Source organism: Falco rusticolus, chromosome 3 (assembly GCF_015220075.1).
Source record: "Falco rusticolus isolate bFalRus1 chromosome 3, bFalRus1.pri, whole genome shotgun sequence".
Classification (NCBI taxonomy): Eukaryota; Metazoa; Chordata; class Aves; order Falconiformes; family Falconidae; genus Falco; species Falco rusticolus.
Window position 1 is genome coordinate 30,651,134 of NC_051189.1, and position 19,716 is coordinate 30,670,849.

The 19,716-nt window shown below is 42.4% G+C and overlaps 1 protein-coding gene across 3 annotated transcripts in view; it reads left to right on the forward strand.

Moving 5' to 3' along the window:
- The first annotated feature begins 449 nt into the window (after positions 1-449).
- Positions 450-19,716, forward strand: part of CDH17 (cadherin 17) — a 41,620-nt gene continuing 22,353 nt past the window's right edge. The window contains exons 1-4 of one of the 3 annotated variants that reach the window (XM_037382290.1): positions 450-557; positions 14,422-14,491; positions 17,253-17,351; positions 18,004-18,141. In XM_037382290.1, the coding sequence (XP_037238187.1) occupies positions 14,447-14,491; positions 17,253-17,351; positions 18,004-18,141 (282 nt within the window). In that variant the 5' untranslated portion in view covers positions 450-557; positions 14,422-14,446. Of the gene's footprint in view, positions 558-11,736; positions 11,814-14,204; positions 14,492-17,252; positions 17,352-18,003; positions 18,142-19,716 lie in introns of those variants that run through there. The other 2 variants (XM_037382289.1, XM_037382288.1) reach the window with 2 other exon arrangements.

The following is a 19,716-nucleotide window of genomic DNA, read 5'->3' on the forward strand; positions in this document are numbered from 1 at the left end:
CTGCAGAACTGCAGCCTCAGACTGTGCAGGCTCTGTCACTGAGCATTTACTGCAGTAATTCTGGCTATCCTTGGCAAAGACTTTGCCAAAGTTTATTGCAGTACAAGTAAACCAGCAGACTCTTCCCTCTCTAATTAAAGAGTTTAGTTTGATGGCAGGCAAATCTAAGTAAGATATATAATTGAGATTTTGACCTTGAACCACAAGATTAAAGACTGCACCTGTCTTCAGAAACCGCATTATTTTCTGCACGCAATATGTATTTAAAGCAGTTACAGAATTATTAACCACATTTACAGAAATAGATGACCATAGTCAGGTGTTGACACGTATACTAAAGTCTATCATTAATAACAGTCTAGCTAAAGAAAATGAAACTTCTTTAAATCTCAATAAGAAAAAACTACAGTTTTTTTTCTAATATGACTCCCACACAGATCTGCAAGGACTTTAGCATAGCAGAAGCCTCCCTGCACAGCATCTCTGAAAATCCCCTGGAAGGCCACATACTGCTGCGTCCCTGCTCTGCCTGCTGAGGTCCTGCCACCCTGGGCTGCGTAAGTAGCACTGATGCTGCTCACTTCATTAGGCTTCTCTCTCCGCTGTGATCTTTGCTATTTTGCAGCAGGAATGTACATCAAAAGTTATGAGCAAAAAACCATGAAGCCAGAGGTGCTGCCTAGCTGCCTGGCTACCATCTAGCTGGTCTGACAACAGCACCTTGGCTCTAGTGGCTCAGCTGGAAGCTGACCCCCGCCAGCCCATGCCTGACCCAGTCCATATGCCCTCAGCAAACAGGGTGTATGCAAGTTGCAAGTAGTGACTACAGACTCCCTGTCAAAGTGGCAAGCAAGCAAGGACCTTGTGGGGCATACAAGAAGTACAAGTTTCTGCTTGAAAAGAAAAATGGAGTGAGCTAGTGACCTGTTGGCTTTGAGTTCTCCCAAGCCAATATAATTAAGGCCCTTGGTAACATTGCGTTTTCTTTCTGCCTTTTTTTTGCCTTCCTCTTGTAAGTCTTCCCTTTTAAAGTGCATGTAAACGGGAGTTGGATGTGGCTTGGAACCATAACACAGCCAGCCAGAAAGCTTCTTTTCTGCCTGTAAGGATAGCAGGGCAATGGCAGGAGTGAGACAAACTGTTATCTGAATCGGTAGCAACACACAGGGCCAGCATCCCACGTGGAAGTGGTGATACAGCAGCAGGCAATGAAGGACAGAGCAAGCTTGCTCCGTGCCAGCTGCCCGCTCAGCTCAGCTCTGCTGGGTCTTGGGGGCAACAGCCGTGCCTGTTTGTCACCACTATGGCTGGTCCCGCATGCTCTTCCCGAGGGCACACAGGATCATCACAGCTTTTGTCCTCAGAACTGAATTCTATTTCATGCATCTAGAAACCTTGCTCCTCCTCTTCAAAAGCTATACTCTTCCAACAAAAAGATAGTGCATGCTTCAGAGCACCAGCCAAGAGAACTTGCCCAGCGATCGACTGAACTCTAGCTTTTTAACAATCAGTGGAAGCCACTGTAAAAGCAAGTCTTGGCTGCATTCATACTCTGCATCTTGTGTAGATCCTCACACAACGGTCACTGTTGTCTAAATACAGAAGCAAAAATCACCTACAGAAATCCCCAATGTAAAATATATTTCTGTGAGACCTCTGATAAAAGTATTTATTTTTTTTTAGATTGGGCAAATATTAGTAAGAGAAATTTAGAACATTACTACAGATACATGGAATTGTGCTAAAGATACAAAGTAAACTGTTTATATTAAGCATATAAGAGGTAAAGATGTAAAAAACCAAACAAACATGCATTTATATGTTATGTGACCCAAAGCTTCATAATTTATAATAGACAATAATGGCATGATATTTAAATGGAACTTATTTAACATTTATGTAACATTCTCTTTATGTTGTCCTTTGCAGCATTTCTGTTATGTCAAATACTTGTTATGAACAAACTGCTTTCCTTGCTGCAAGCAACTTAGCAAATATCTACATAAAAATATACACACATAACTTCTATAGTAGCTACATATTAGAAGCAAAGAAAAATAAACCTAAACCCATCAAAACTGACATTCTTTCTTAAAGTATAACAGAAAGTCTGCAAATAGGGCATATTTAAAACTGGATTCCACAAGCAGCCAAAAATAAAGAACAAGAACAAAATAAGGAAAATAAGTTTGCTTCTGTTTCGCTCACCACATTTAATTCAGTAAAAATTTGCAGTGACATGAAGTTACCAATTCTAAGAGTAATTAGCACTTTGTAGGAATTAACTGTAAAAATCCTGTTGTAGTCAAACTATATATGCACAAGTCCAGCTTTTATTTTTACCTGAAATGTTATGCCATTGTCAAAATGTGCTACTTTTCTCATGCCTACTTTTAAAAATAACCAGAATATCAAATACCATAATAGCTTGTGCTTCCTTCCTTCTTTTTGACTTAAGATGTTAATGGAAGCAAAAGGGGTCTTAATGGGGATTTATAAAATAACCTCACTTGCATTTTTGAAGTAAAGAAAATTCAAATGTTAGTAAAAAAAAGAATTGTAAAGTAAAACTATCATTTAAGAGAGAATTAAAAGAATTAAAACGCCTGACAAAGGTAATCTTACAGTTAGTCAATACTGTTGCAGTTTTTAGAAAGGATTCCTCCCTGGACACACCTCCTCACCAGTTTTTCTGTTTCTAAATAGGAGAAATAATTAAAAAAGTATTAGACACTTCTGCACGAATAATGCAGCACTGTAACCAAAAGATGCAAATAGATTAAGTAAGGCTAAGAGAAATTCAGTAAAAACCTATAAAAGGCAGAAATCTGAAGACTGAACTAAAAAATAAAATGTTTCCAAAGTAAATAGAAATGTAGCTAAATATGTTTTGGGTAACAAAGGACCAAAAAAATCCCCTCAAGTTTTATTAAAAAACCTCAACCAGCTACTACAGAGAGCAATACTCTGTCCTCATCCCACCTCTCCTGTCTGTTATCTTGTCACAGTAGGTTGCACAAACATCAAAGGCATTGGACATGTATTGCTCCTCTTTCTACATCAGCTGCTCATTGTGCTGTTTAACTTCCCAGAAAAGTCATTCATAAAAATTTACTGCCAGTGCTACTGTTTCACAAATGCAAGTCAAAGTCCTTGGACCAATAACAACCTCTTTATGCTTTAGGTTAGTTAAAAACAGGAGCTAAATATCTCTGTAGTTCCAAATAGCTTACTAATTCATTTGAAAAATACATGGGAAGTTCAGACAAAGTTATATTTTTATTTTCTGAGCACACTGTGTTGAAAAAGTCTTATTTTTGTTTGATAGCTTATCCAATTCTATGAACATGTGAGAAGTTCCTTTTTGTTCAAAAAAAGTCTAATCTTCATAACTATAAAGAAACATTATGAGTTACACAGCAGAAGGTGAATAAAAAGACATTAATTCCTGTGCTTGTCCCTATTAAGACCTTTTTAAGTCTATCATTGTATTTTTGGCCTGAATTATGTTTTTTGAATTCCTGGAATTGGCAGTAGCACTACATTTGTGGAGAGGAGATAATTTTTCTTACAGAGATCTTGCAAAATTGGATTAATCCAAGTCTGCAAAACACTTGGAGCTCCTACAATGCATTTTCTAAATGTAAATGTATCATCAACCAGTAATTAATGTAATTTATTCAATATCCCATGAACTGTTGGGTCCACGCAGCACTTACAGAAGACCCATTAAGAAGTTTCGGGCAAACTGTTCTTCAGCAAGCTTGTTTTTGTTTTATAGATGTGCTACCGAAGCGTGGTGGTCTCCCTTTGGACTGGGAGGAGAACCTGCCCCGCAGCAGTGAGCTTGCTGGGCACTGGGCACTTGTTTGCTCTACCCTGCCCTGCTGCACCTGTGCTGGGGATATGGTCTGGGATTTACCTATGGCAAGCAAATGCACACCTGAAGCAGACTTGATGTGCTGCTCAGACCTGAGCCCAGCCGATCACAAGACCTTGCTGGAGTCTGGGGTAAAAGGAAACGGCTTTGCGCTTCATTTTCTTAGTGAAACCTTTAAGCTTGTGTTTGGGCTCCTCAGGAAGAAGTTTGCCTTCTGTTCCTGTTGTCTTTGACCATGAAATTAACTCCGGAGTGCGCAGCACTTAGCTTAAGCTTTGCTGGTCTTGGATGCCTGTGGTCTAGGATGGACACTGGTACCAGCAGCTCAGGCCAGCACCCCTGCATCCCTGCTCACGGGCGCTGCGATGTTAAAAGCACTGATTCATCCTCAGGCTGCACTGACCTGGAGATGTAAAAAGGCAGAGGTAGCTCTGAAGTAAATTTATCCTATTGACCGCCCTTTTAACTTGAAAGGTAGTGAGATGAATACAAGTTTGAGACTTTCAGGTGAGAGATGATGGGGGGCATTAAGTCATGCAGTTTCCATTAACGCCACGGAAATGGAGGTGTACGTTCAGGGAGGCATTTCCATATAAGTCACAGATGAGGCAGGGAAAGAGCTAAAACGGTTGCACTGCAATCTTTGGAAGTACAGAAGTGAACATGAAGTACATACACGGATAGCCCAATACCACAGCTATTTGGTCACAGAAACAGTCCCTTGAGGTCCTAGCTTGTGTATGGTGTGCCAATGAAAGCTGGTTGTCCACGGTTGGCAGGAGTCACGTGGTATTTCTGGCATTTTCTATTCTAAGCACAGGAATTAGTGCTTTAAATAATGCTCGTTGTAGGTGGCTGCAACACAAAATGTGCGGAGCCTTTTCTTGCAATCCATAGGCCTTATCTTCTAAAGGCTCATCCGTGTGACTAGGTCTTGATCACCAAAGTAGGTAATTGAAATAAATGATCTTATGATGTTTGGCTTGGCCTCTAATGCATGTAAAAATCCTTCCAATAAATAAAGGTCAGTCTCAGCACTGATTCAGGTTTATGATGTGAGCCATGGAATTTGACTCTGAAATGATATAGCCAGTTCCCTATAAGGTTAAAATCCACTTCTCTGGGAGTCCACACTGCTTCCAGTGAAAGGCATGGCTGTAACCAGACCTCATGGTCCTGCTGTGATGAGATGTAGTACAACTGATTTGTGACATTTTTTCCAGCAATAATTACATTTATGGCCATCTGGCAGTTCCTCTGTAAAGAATGCATGCTAGACACGAAATACCTTCATTGCTAGTCAAAGTTGATGCAAATATTCAGTTCCTTGCTATCTATTCCTACCCTTGTCAAAGGCTTTAAGGAAGCCAATTCAGTGTTGGAAATGCAGATATTATTTAGGGAAACATACTCGGGGAACTCAACTATCAGTAAGAATTCCTGATGAGCTGAAGTTTGCTGCTCTTCTTGCTGTTACAGTTGCTGGTACAAATATTTATGAGAGGCACTGTGCTCAAGGGAGCCACCTGGTATCTTATCAGACTGCAAAAGTTTCACCCTGTGATGTAAAGCAGTGTCAGTCTGAATATTGCCTACATGGGGAAGAGATGAGCTTAAACCAAGGGGAAAATGAGCTGGGATTGTTTGATCCCTGCTTAGGGAAGGAGTGTGATTTTTTTAAACCAATCTCAGCAGAACTAGCTGGTTATAAACCTGAAGCAGTTTTGTCTTCACTGGTCAAGCTCTCCGTTTCTTAGGTTTATATAAGCATGGCAGCAATAAATCCCACCATTTGGAGGACTCATCAAGCTTGAGATGAGGATGCTGGACTGATGCTCTCCTTCTGGTTTTACACAGCCAGGGCAAAGGGAGAGTCAGGAGAAACTCATTTTGTATTCAAAAATCAGAGGGTTGGAGGGAGCGAGATGAATGGCATCCATTTCCAGTCACTTGTCCTGGTTTTTAAAAGATGTTTTCATTCAAAGGCCAGTTTTCCTTTGTGTATAGTCCATTGAATTGTGGTTTGTCTTTACTTTGTAAGTCAGCCAACATACGTATTGCATATAAGTAAGTTTCACATATGTATGTACATGTACCATATGCATATTGCACCATAGGCATATTGCACATTGTAATAGTTTTTTAATAAAGTGGTTGAGAATCAGATATAAGAAAAAGCTTAAACACTGCTGGGATTTTTTCTCAAGCACTTGGAGTAAAATCCAACCCCATAGCTCTAAGACCTTATTCCTTACCCAGATAATAGAGACTGTGAAACACCTCAAGGGGGCAAACCCACAAGGCAAGGAGGTGAAGCTGTGCAGTGCTGGGGACCAGCAAAGTCTGAGGACAGGGCTGGATGTGAGTGCTGGCCCCGGCTCTCCGTCTTGGATGCCTGCAGGGAAGTGTTTGCCCCTACACCCAGGACCCAGAGCCCCAGACCCCCCCAGTGTCTGTGAGGAATGCCTGGCTGTGATTTCTGATGGGCAGAGGAAGGAAATGAAGAGCACCTGAGTCCTGCTTCAGTTAAAAGGAGTAATCTTGGCATCTGGGCTTTGCTTTCAGGCTTATTTCCGATTTTTATCCAGTGGCTGCTATACATAATGGCCCAGGCAGCAGAATCTGTGATCATGGTGATAAACAAAGCCCTAGAGACTAGTTTGTTTAGTCATGCCTATTTCAATGTTCTATAGGTGGGCATGTACATCCAGATGATAGGTGCTCTAAGACCATCTGCTTCATGGGTCCTAAAGCCACCTGCATTTACATACCTGTGTAAATAAAAAATAGTGTCGGCCTGCCAGCTTGATAGTTGTTTCATGTCATAATACTTTCTAATCAGACTATAGCTCAGGAAAGATGGGTTTCTTATTTTGTTTTGGCACAGTGGTATGTATTTTGAGCTGTCAAAATTGTGGACATGTCTCTATATTTATTGAATAGTGAATGAAAGAGGTAAAAAAAAATGCTTCTTTTGCATTTATAAGGAAAAAATATGATTTTGAAATATGCAATTCGTAACTTCTAATGCATATGCCACCCTAAGACAGCATGAGAATTAGCTAGAGGACACCAGCATGCTGGAAGAAAGTGAATTTCCCCTTGCTTCAGTGCAGAGCTCAAGTTTTAATCTCCTTTGGAGGTCTTGCAATAAGTAGTGTAAACACGAGTAATCTCTAGAATATGCATTGTTTATTCCAGAAGAGCCATTTGGTTCCATTATGTCATTGCTTGCAAGAAGAAAAAGGGAAACTAAAATCTATCATCTTGACCTGGGCAAGTTTAATAGCCCAGTTTAACAGCATTAGCTCAGCACCTAACAGGGGCCAGGACCTGATGGCAGCAAGTGGGAGGACTTCTCAACAGGCCTCTTCTGTCAGCAATGAAGACGGCAAGCCAGTATGGTCTGTCTGCGTGTGGTGGGAGAGGTCAGACCTCTGCGCCTGGGGAGGCTGGACTGTGGCTGAGACACTACATGTACAGGGAAACTTCTGTGGGGATGGGGCTGACCAAAGCCTTCAAGGAGATCTTCTGGGGACAAAAGTGGGGATGTGCTGCTTCATCGGAGCCAGGCATGCTGCTGATTCAGCTTCCTCCTGCTTTGAGGGTGGCTGCACATACCTACAAATGAAACCAGCATGGGATATCTCTGCCCAAGTTGCTGGGAGATTTACTGAACCGCGAGGTAGCATCGGTGTCAGTGCAAGCCAAGAAGGAGGTACCGTGTAGGTGAAAGGTGCTGGAGGAGGTGGCTAGGCTGAGATACAATGGTGGCTGGGAGAATTGCATCAATATAATGGACGTGGAGTCCTCCAAGGATAGCCAAACAAAGATGCTGGACACACAGAGCAGCGACAGCAGGGAAGGAGCATGCTCCTCAGGGGGGCTGAACTGGACTGTGAGCTTCCCTGAGGAAGGACAGAGCCCGTGCCTTCCAGCAGGTGGGCAAGTCACAGTGACAGGTCCAAGGAAGAAGGGAAGCAGAGAGTGAGTGTCTCTGCTTCTGAGACAGTGTGGGGGAACCTTTTCAGGTACCTCACCTGAGCTCCTGGTGGTCTGTTATCTGCTTCCCCAGACAGGATAACCGATCCAACTAAGGTTAGCAGGTCAAAACTGAAAATCAAGTTCTGGGAACAGGGATGATTCAGGTAAGATTCTCATCACCCAAGGCACAGGCGTACATGGGCCAGTCAGAAAGCTGTATCTCCTGGGTAGGAGAGCAGGGTTGCACAAGTGGTGTAGCTTCATTCATCCTGGCCACCTGGATACATCTGCTTACCCTTTTTTTCAGGGAATTTGCTGGACAGTCAGTGCCATGCTTTATTCCTATTCCTATCCCAACACACACCTATAAGGTGAACATAAGTTCACCCCTCTCCTTATGCCGTTTACCATGGTGCCTCTTGTTTTGGATGATTGCTTACAAAAATATGTTCATCTGATCTTCTTGGTCTGTGCATTTGTCCTCTCCCCAACACCACATCTTGCACCGTTGTATAAACAAATTATCTCAACATGAACAGGGATATAAACAGTAGAAAGGGCAAGGCTATCAAAATAGATTGAGGGATGTAAAAGAAAGGTCTGAAGAACATCTCAAATACAAGTAATATGGGGCCCTGTGACACATAATATGTTCTCAAGATTACAAGAACCTCAGAGATTTGGCTGAATAATTTCAGACTGGACTGTTTGTATGGGCGGGTAAAGTGCTTCAGAAAGAACCGACAGGAAAAAAAGTGAAATGTTGGTGGGGATGAATATATTTATTTTGAAGTGAAGAGTACAGCAGATCGGGGTGATGTAAGTGTCTGGTAATTGTACTATGATGAGAATCCACAGTCCTTGCAAAGGGAAAGAGGGAAAAGGGAAAAAATTACAATAGACTTGAAAAAAACCCAGATTTCTATAAAGTAAGATTATTGATAAGAAGAATTCATAGGAAACCAACCAAAGAAAAGCATTAGCAGGAATGACCAGGTCTCTGTATAAATGAAATGAACAGCATGATATGTCTCCATGCAGAATTGGTATTGGGAAGGGTAGTAAGAATAAAGTACTTTGTTAAATCAGAGCTCTTCCGTGTTGTCAAATTCACAAGGAAGCACAAAGACAGTCATAAGTAAGTTACATCACTAAAGATGAGTGTATAGCATAGGCAAATACAGACAAAATCAGAATTATGGCAGTGCAACTACCAATGCAACGAAGATAACATGAAAATGCTTTATAAGTAAATGCATCGGCAAGAGTTCTATTGTTTGGGAGACAGTGTTTGTAGGAGCCTGTCCTCAGCAGCACTGGGGAGTCTCACCTGGGAGAATCTGTGGGCAGAGCTCATCAGCAAAGGTGGAGAGTGACTGAGCAGTATCTAGAGGGCAACAATGTGAGTGAACAGATATCTGAAAGTGCCACAAGGATTACTTATGGAGACTAGGAGTGACCATTATTTGCATTTTTTACAACCAGGGAAGTTGCAGGTATACCTGATTCTGCCTCAGGAGAAGTAAAGAAAGGAGATGACCAGAAATCTGAGTTTCTTTTAAGCATTATTTTTCTATGCTTCTTCATCCACTGGTGCTAGCTCATTTTGGCATGTATTGATGATATTGTGAAATTATCACGCCCTAAGAGATCCATAAAAGACATATTTTCTAAACAAACAAAAAGGGAAAGAAGCTGAGGTCAGGCAGGTCCCATTAGTTTTGAAGGTGGAAGAGGTACATGGAGAGACATCAGGTGGATCGAAACAAGAAGTAAAAGTAAAAAGGCAAAGAGAAAAAATGAAAAAGGAGCGGGGGAGGAATGACAGAGCTGATAAATAGGAAAAGTGAAAAAGATGTGACTGATGATATGAGAAAAGTTGTTTCTGGAAAAACTGACTCCTTGACCAATGATTCACACAATAAACACCTGGACATTTGCCTTCTTTTCATCAGACTTACTCAGAAACAGCTGGCTCAAGGAACCAGCCTCACTGCTGAGTTTATTCTTGTGATTTTATCTATAGCACTGTGTTATGACTGCTGTAAAGCTTTAAGTGCTTCTGGACTTTGTAATGTATTTGACATGGGAGACTTTTTTTTCCCCCTGTGTGGTTACAACCTCTGTGGCTGGGAAATTATTTCAGCCAGAGAAAGAAAGATACTGGGGGCGAGCAGGCTCACCTTTTCCAGTGACTTTAAAAAAATATAGGTATTCAATCAAACATATTAGGTACCTTAAATTTATATTTCAAGTACCACACTGCACTTCCTAGTAATTGGAATTCCAAGCAGAGACACGAGCATTTGAAAGACAAACACCTGACTTATTTTTGTGGCTCTGACTTCTGACATCATTTCCTGAGTTATTCTGCACATGTTGTGTAAAGGAGGGCTAAAAAAGACATTAGGAATTCATTTTTGTGAACTTGTTTTTGCAGCATGAATTCTTGCTGTTTTGAAATTTATATTTCATGCTGAAAGTACGGCTCATCCATCTCCAACTAGTACACAGTTAATCTGCATATAAGTCACTTAAAGTCAACGTATTTCCAAGAAAGTTCTATCTCCATTATTATATTTACTTTGAAATCATTAAAAATGAGTTCTAAGGCATTAATGGAAATTGTTGGGTTTGTTTTGTGCTCTAAAGATAACTCAGTACTAGCAGACAGCTTTGAGAAAGTCTGAATCATTCTGAGTGCATGAACAAATGGAGAACAGTTGTGTTTGAAAGCATGCTGAAAGCACAGTCTAGAGGGTTTTTCCTGCAAAAACAAACACTAATTTTGAGGGAAAAGTGTGATCTGAAGCACAAACAGAAAGCTTACCTTTCCCAGAATGGTGTGCCTTCCAGTTGTTATCGATTTCCAAATGCTGCTTTCTTTGGATGTATAATTCAGAAAATATTTAATGTGCTGCACAAATAATTTAACAATGTTCAAGAGCAACCTCACATACTGAGGAAATTGAAAGCAGGAGTTAGAACCTGGATGAAAAGTAACATTTCATGAGGGAATAAAATCAGACTTTTTAAAACTTCTGAAATAAGCTTGATATTAAAAAGTGAGTTAGCAGAAAGCATAAAATTTTAAGGATTATTATTTTTTTTAAAGTTCTGGGGGTTTGCAAATATGTTTTATTTATAATTTATTTTACCACAGTTCTTTACAGCCCCGTTGATTTCAGTTCCCCTTGCAACAGGTGCTATAATGCAGAGACCAGCAGGGACTGGTTCCCTGGAAGGGCTGAAAACTTAAACAGACGTGAAAGATGACACACGAGGGAAAGGAACGATTACATCCATTATGTGACGAGTATCTGGAAAATGGCAAATAGAGTAAAATGCCCGAAGTTACTCAAAGTAAATTTGTTGCAGAGCTCAGACAGAATTTGAATCTTCTGAGTTGATGAATGACAAATTATTCTCATAACTAGGCTGAGTCCTCCCCATCTGCAGGTCTTCTGTGAAAACAAGCCACCTTTATGTCCAAGTTCTTGTCTTCCGAATGTGAGTTATCCCTGCAGCTAGGCAAGTAGCAAACGTGATCTCCACCTGAGGCCCATGCCTTCTCCTTTCCACCTCCTCTCCCAAAGGAACGATAACCTTCCCCCCATGGCTCCAACCCGTGCCCCGCATGTTCATTTCTCACAGCCCCACTGAAAAAAAATGAATTCAGAAAGAAAATCCCAAGGGACATAAAAATATTGAAGGCTGTAAGTTATCTTGGAGCTACATTGCTTTCCTCACATGGCAGCCATTTCACACCACACCTAGTCATTAGGAATCAATAATTCTCCATGCTGTTAATGTTTGAGCTGGGCGAGTCTGAGGAACCATAAAACCGTGTGGAGAAGCACAGGCAGGCACCACCGATCTGTGCAAAGGTGATTCCCACAGATGAAGGAGAGAAGCATTTTTAGAGCAAAATAAGCTTTTCATGTTACAGGTAAGGGATGATCTAGCTGTTGTTTCACAGAAGGATTTTAAAAGCTGAAGCAAGGGTTTTGCTGAATGAAGGCTTTTCAGGCAGCGTTAGGAACTCAGCTGTCCTTGTAAAATGTATGACTGCTGTGCTAAGGCTTAGTCTGGTTTGTATTTGATTTGGATCAATTTGCTCTGTTTTCTCTTTACTGGATTTGAACATCTGAAATCAATCATTTAAAGAAAATCAAAATATTTTTTTTTTCACAGAACCAAATACTTGTGATTGTTACTGATCTTTAACCTCCAGGAATATTCTTTGTTCTCCAAATGTTTGTCATTGAAAGTTGCTTGGATAGTTATATGATGATTATCTTAGAGATTTCTGTTCAGGCGGGGAAACCATAAGGAATTATTAGGGATATAGCACTGAGATGAAGCTACGAAATGAAGGGGAAAATATGGCTCCAGTTCCCTGCCAGATCTCAGGCTGCTTTTAGTTAAGCTGATCCTATTCTAATCCTGAAACTGCCTATTATTGAAAACTTTTGTATGAATTTATATATACTGAAACTCTGTTCTGAGTGACAGAGGAGTGTGTATTTTGCGGCTTAGGTCCTTGGCAGTGTGATGCTTCATGAGACTTGCTAACAGCTTCCAGCCAAAAATGAATGTTCGAGGGCTGATCAAGCCACTCATCCTGGCCTCGCCACAGGCACCGCAGATGGCACGGCATTAGGGAGTGATGTTTATGTTCAAACAGAAGGGAACAGCAAAGACACTTATCATGCGAACCCATAACCTGTGGCATGGCTCTAGTTCTACTGCTGCATTTCATAGCTGGATCTGAACAGAGAAACCTGGCTGAGACACAGTGCAGTTGGGCAGCCACATGAAGGAGTGCATTTTCTGTCCCCTACACTAAGGCTGGATGTGTCCCTTCCTTAAACTTTCTCCTTGCCATAGTAAGTCTTGTTCCTTCTCTATTCCCTGAACATAGACTGTGGTAACCCCAGACCTCCCCATACCCTTTTTCCTCATCTCTTTCTGGCTTCCCCCAGGAATTTTAGCTCCCTGGTGTCTCTGCCTTTGGGGAGGGTGCGCCTTTGGGTCCTCTGTTCCACCTGGTGCCCCCCCCCCCCCCCCAATAAATAAGGAATTAGTTTTTTGAAGTTCCCACCCTGCTATAAAGTGCATCTGAAACTGACCAAGGTATTCAGAAGGTATTCAGAAGAGACCAGGGGGAGGGGAGCAGAGAGGCTGTTGGACAGATGGAGGAACTGAACAAGCTTCTGTTGACTAACTCAAATATCAGCAACAGTCTTGGTTCAAAGTGTCCTCCCAGGAGGTTCAAAGTGTCTTCTCTACGCCCCTGTCCCACCTGTGCCAGCCCAGCTCCTCCAGCTGCGGGCAGGGCAGGGAGGGACCCGCTCAGCAGGCATCACTGCCAGGCAGCTGCGGGGGCTTCACCTTCAGCCCTCGTTTCCTGACAAACCTAATGATTTTCCTGATCCCTCCTGGTTTCAAAGGAGTGTCATTTTATCCTCTTCCAGTACTCACACACCTAGCTTCAGCCCAAGGAAAGAGCCCAGTAATTTCCAAGGGTGTCACTGAAGACCCTGCTCAGAATGGGATTTGCAAGATAAAGTCCTGTGGCACATCCTAAAATGAGTGCTGGGGAGAACAGCAGGGTGGGCAGCCGTCTCTGTATTTACAGGTCCCCTTTTGGGTCAGCCATTGAGGAAGGAAAAGGATGTGGGGAAAAAAGAGTATGATGGGAAGCCCAAGCAGGAAGGCTTCTGAAGGGAGCTGTGCCTCCACATGGTCTTCTTCTCCATGGACCCTCCATGGGACAGAACTGGGGTAGCTGATGGATACCTGTAGGTGTGAGCCACTAAATGTGGAGCACCACTGAAGACAGTAACACTGTACACCAGCTTCACCTCTCTCCAGAACCAGCCTCATAATTTTTGTTAAAATCTAGAAGTAGTGAGAAAGCAGGATTATATTTTTGAGGAAGCCATCTAGTTTCCAGGAGGATGTAACACAAGTCACGGCAGTGTGTGCTCAGCATTTCTTTGAAATTTGAGGCAGGCAGTGCTCCTTGGACTTGGAAATTTCATTTCCAGTAGCCATGTTGTTTTAAGGGGTGCAGACACCTCCAGCTTCCTCTGCCTCCACAAGCTGCACTGAACAGTTGTTTTTTGTAAGCAGAAGACAGAGTTCTCAGGATGGTCCCTGCAAGACCTTCATGTTCTTGTGGTTCTAGTGTTTCCTGTGAACGTGTTGTTGCCTTCAGTAAAGCAGAAATGAAAATTGGGCTTGGGTGACCTAATCATTGCAACGGTGAGGTTGCATGGCTTGAAGTTTTATGTCCAGTTTCGACCTCTGACAGCTGTTTGAGGCTCCTGCAGCATGTGGCACCTCCTGCACCACTGGAGACAGACCTTCCCAGAGAGCCCAGCAATGCCAGCGATCTCACCACCCATGGGCAGAGCTGTGCCTGGCCCTTCAGAGCTCACTCTCCCTACAGCTTTGGGAAAGATTAACTTCAGCCTCTATTCACAAAAAGATTGGGCCAACTCCATGGGGTTAAAGTGACTATTAAAGTGACTATTGTCTCTTCTTTGCAGGACCTGAAGCAAGGCATATTCCAGTATGTTGAAGCTGTGTGGAGTTCAGTTTCTGCTTGTCATTCATTCGGTGAGTTACAGCTTTTCCTTTGTTTATCTGGGATCAAACAGCAAAGGTTGCGTGTGTGCCGCTGAGCTCTAACCCACAGGGCGTCCCGGTGCGCGGGTCGGGCTGGCAGCACGGGCTGGCAGAGCAACTGTAGTGCTGGGTGCGGGAGTGCAGCCTCCAGCACCTGTGTGAATCCCATGGCCAAAAGTTAAGACATGTCACTCATTGGGCAAAAGACTTTAAAAAGGCCTAAAAGTCACCGATTTACCTATTTTGCCTTTTGTACTTCCTCCTTAGATACTACTTTTTCCAATAGGTGGATTTCCTGCTAGAAAAGTTTTAAAAATACTGCAACAATTCACCAAACAGTGAAGACATCTGTATCATGTGTTCTGTATTATAATCCATACATGTGATGACATATTAAATGTTTTTTAAGGCATATAATGGCACATAATTTAAACCATGCTTATTAATTACTTAACCTTATTATTCCGTCTATGTGAAACCCTTTTCAGAGGACTTTCTGGAACTGAAATGTATTAGTTATGCTATTTACATACCTCATCTATTAAATTCAATAGTTTTATGGATATTTGTAGAGGCTACAGTAGTGGCTTCTACTTTACAATTGAAATTAACAGAGGAGATAAGAACAATGAATCAAATGCAAGTCTGTTAAAAAATGCCTCAGAATGTGGAGACCCTGAGGGGTGGGACTGATGTGCAGTGGTGAACACCTCCTTTTTCCTTCCCATTTCAAAAGCTGCTGCCTGTGGCAATGCCAATCCCCAATGAAGCCACGCCACAGGCATTATAGACATCTTCTTAAGGGATGCCAACCAGATATGGGCCAAGGCGAAAAGCCTATTTCCCCTTCAGACCCCTGAGCAGTGGTTCATGCTGTAGACATATGTTTTATGGCCCACATAAAGTAATTTTAATTGGCAGGAAGAGATATATCTTACTTGCTTTGCAGCCTGCACTTTGAACCTGTTGCGTTTTATAACATCACCCTTTGTTCCTCCATGGTGAAGAACATGACCAAGCAAAACCCCTCCAAAAAATGGCCCTGGGAGAAACCTCCAGGAGCCAGGTTGTGCCCACCAGTGCAACATGGGAACAGCTGTAGCACGTGAGATCCAGGGTCCTGCTATCTTGTCCCTGGCAGAGGCCAGCAGTTAGCATTTAGCAAAAATAGTAAAGGGTGGCCGTAAAGTATTCTTTCCTGTATGTGTACCTATAACATGGCTTTTTTTGATATTTTTCTACTGCCAGTAGTGTTTGCTAGCATCCCCCCCCCCCCCCCCCCCCCCTTCCTTCTCCTTTTCTCACAATATTCTAGTTTTCCTTTTTGTAAAAAGAGTCACAAAACCTTGCAGGCAAGGAGGGCAGCATCTCTGGCTATTATTAAGCAGATTCTGGTGTTATTCAAACACCACTTGTGACACACACAGAGAGCAGTGCTTTAGGGTAAATTGCAGTGAACTTAGAAATGTTGTTGTCATAGGCAGAATTAAGTTTTCCCTTGGTAATATGTAGACTGTGTTTTCTATGAGAGGTCGAATAGCTGTCCCAGCAGCAATAGGACCAAATCCAGGGGAAAAGTCATGCAGCAGAGAACATGTGCCCCCAGAGCCCGAATCCACGGGGTGATGAATTGAGTGGCAATGGCACTCCAAATCTGTAAAGCAAAATGAAGTAATTTTTCCTCTGGAAAAAAGGGAGTTTCACCTGTGCAGCCAGATGATGGAATCCTAATTCTGGCAGGCAGCTCCTCAGCACTGATAAGACCTTGGGGACAGGGAGAGTAAGCATTCAGGGGAGCTTGGTCTTGCCTTTGGAGAAACAGGTAGATTATCTGAACCGTAGGCTGAATTGTCTTATGTGCAAGAGCTGCTCTGGGAGGCTGATTTTTGCTTTGCTTTTTTTACCTGAAAGCAAGAACAGTACTGAAACATTAGGGCTAGAGTGTGTCCAGAGGTCTTTGGGCAGTAAGGAGGAGATGGTTATAAAACTCATAAAAATTTTGCCAGAAAAAACCCACATGTGAAGGCATTACCAGCCATTAGGAAGAAAACAGAGGCCAAGACAGTTTTGCATGGCATTTTTGCCATGAGGTAGAAACCAAAGATCAGCAGGACATGTTTGCAGGTCTTGGTTTTGGTTTGTGCTCACATGCAACTGTTGTGAAGACACAGGGCTGGAGCAGCTTGCCCAGATGGCTGTGAAGCTGTGGTGGGATAGGGGACCTGGGGAGGTCCACCTTTTTCTGTACAAAAAAGGTTTGATCTACTGAGCAAATTAAAAGGGGTGAAGCCCCAATTCCTCCCCATCTACAGATGTGGCACTGGGTCTCCCAACACACTTGGGGCCACAGGACTGTGCGGCTCCTGGATGGGATGTGGCTGGTTCTGCTGGGGACACAGAGGTGATCCAAAAATGCTTTTATAAATTTCCCCTTGTTCTCAGTCTACATTCAGCTCTTTGCTGCTTTTGTTTGCTATTGAAGGTAGATCAAATGTCATTTAATTATGTAGTGGTTAGAAAAGGTCAGAGCCCAAATATTTGTTTTCAAATTAATTAATAAATAACATTGCTTTTAGAAATGAATGTGCACTAAAGAATCCAGATATATTCAGTGCAAACCAGCAAGAGTGTCCTCCATTACACTACAGCAAAATAACTTGCAAGAGGCTCAGTGACGGAGAGCTGCTGTTCGTGTGTGGTGACAGCAGACGTTCCTCAGCTGCTTTCCTCCATCCCTTTCTCTCTCTCACAGGCTATGTGCCAGTACTTGGGGGACCTGCATGTAACTGGGCCTCTGAAGGACATGAATTTCTCTGTTCCAGAAGGAGGGGGAGTGCGCTTCATCTACCAGGTAATAAAGTGTCTCTTGGTCTCCACTCTGGACAAAACGCCCATAGCTTCACACACTGACCTCAACAGGCGGTGTTGTCATCGGTGCTGGTGGGAAGAACAGTCCCCTGAGAGGATCTGGAATTAACTTTGACTTCCTCTATCTGGGAATTCAAGAGTCGACATGCAAAAAGCAGGAGACAACCCCTTCTCTCGAACACATTTTAAGAGGATATCCTAAGACAGGGATTAATAAAACCAGCATTCCTAGAGAATGGGTTTCCATGTAACTTGTGTCATCATTTTCCTTCAGCTCTGAAGTTTTCTTCCCAAAGCTATAACCACAGAAGGACAGATCCAGCTCCCAGGCAAATGGAGGATGTGTGTCATTTTTTTCCACTCCCGTGCTCAAAGCCCTGTCCTAAGCAGACATTTGCTTTGGAAAGAAACCACAGCTGGGATTTCCTGAAGCATTCAGGAAATAATGTGAAAACTCCTCTGTTGAGGATCAGAAAAGAGCAGATTTGTTTGAGCAGACTCTTGGAATAGCATTCCCCTAGCCAACCACACTGTTGGCAACAGATATTAGAAGACACAAAAGCATGAAGTTATTTCGATTATGGTGAAAATGCTGAAAAAAAGTTGATTTTCCCTCTGATTTTTCCCCATTCTAGTTCACATCTGAGGTGCCTGCTGTGAGTTTCAGAGTGACTGGCGAAACAGATGGAATCATTGACATTGTGCCAAGGACAGGCATCCTGTATCTCAATGGGTCTCTGGACTGGGAGACCAGACCAGTGCACAGGCTGCAGGTAAAAACCCAGTGAAGAACAGCAAGTGAGGGTTAATCATGTTGACCCTTTTCTGTAAACTTGAGATTAATGGAAAACTGTTGAAATTTAAAATTATTTCTTTTGTCTATGTTTACAGACAGCTTTTTCTTTTTTAATATAGAGCTTTGTTGAAGGATGCATGATTTTACAGTTCTGAAAGACTTTGCATAGGAAAATGCTCCTTAGCATAGGCTGGTTATGTTGAGAAAACAAAAATGATGCTGATACCAGTCCTTTAATTCTCCTAATATGAGGAGCACACTTGACTGGAAGAGAAATCTGGCTCCAAGAATGAGATTCACTTGTCTCTGAAGACTGATAGGATGAATTCCATGGCTGGAATGGGAAAATAAACTGTTGTAATCTTTTTAGGAAGATTATAATCTATTTAGTGACAAATGGTGTGAGCAAATGACATTTAGACACAGAGGCATGGATCTAACCTCAGCAGAAAGCTGTTTGTCAGATGTCAGAGGCTATTAGAGGAAAGAGCATTGTGTGCTTGTCCTGCTGTTATGCTCTTTTCACAAGGATCTCATTGTAAACACTGTTGGGAGTGGGACAGTGTGTAGGCTATCTTTAGGTCTCAATATAGCCTTGTGCTTATATTCTGTGCGAAAAATAGTATCGTCTTTTTCTGAGGCACTAGCCACTGAAAAGGAGATGATTGTGAGAGGATCAATATCGGAACGGACAAAGTGCATGATGATGTTTCAGCTAACCTTAGCTATCTTTCTGAAGTTTAGCACCTCAGGTTTAATGGTTTCATGTCCTCAGCTCTAAAGCACCCTTGGAATGGAATTAGAGAGGATAATTTTCTAGCTTCAGAAGTTATTAACCCTAAACATAGGAATCCTTTACAGACAAGAAGAAGTGATGACAGAACTGAAAAATGATGCTTGGTTAGGCATAAATAATCATGATTTGATCTATTATGTGCAAAGAAAATAAAGTCTGACAGAAATGACATGGTTTAATCCCAGCCAGTAACTAAGTACGACACAGCCGCTCACTCACTCCCCTCTCACCCAGAGGGATGGGGAGAAGAATCAGAAAGGAATGTAAAAATCAAGGGTTGAGATAAGAACAATTTAATAATTGAAATGATATAAACCAACCAACCAAACAAAAATAACAGTTATAATGAAAAGGAGGGAGAAGGGGAGAGGAATGAAATCCAAAGGGAAGGGAGAAAAGAACACAAGTGATGCAAAATACAACTGCTGACCACCCGCTGACTGATGCCCAGCCAGTCCCTAGCAGTGACTGGCAGTCCCTGGCCAGCCTCCACCCCAGTTTATATACCGAGCATGATGCCCCATGGTATGGAATTCCTCTTTGGCTAGTTAAGGTCATCTGTTCTAGCTCTGTCTTCTCCCAATTTCTTGTGTCCCTCCAGCCTTCTCTCTGCTAAGGCCTGAGAAACTAAAAAGTTCTTGACTTGGTATAAACGTTACCCAGCAACAACTAAAACCATCGGCGTGTTAACAGCATGGCTCTCACAAAATGCGAACCACAGCACTGCACCAGCTACTAAGAAGAAAACTAACTCTA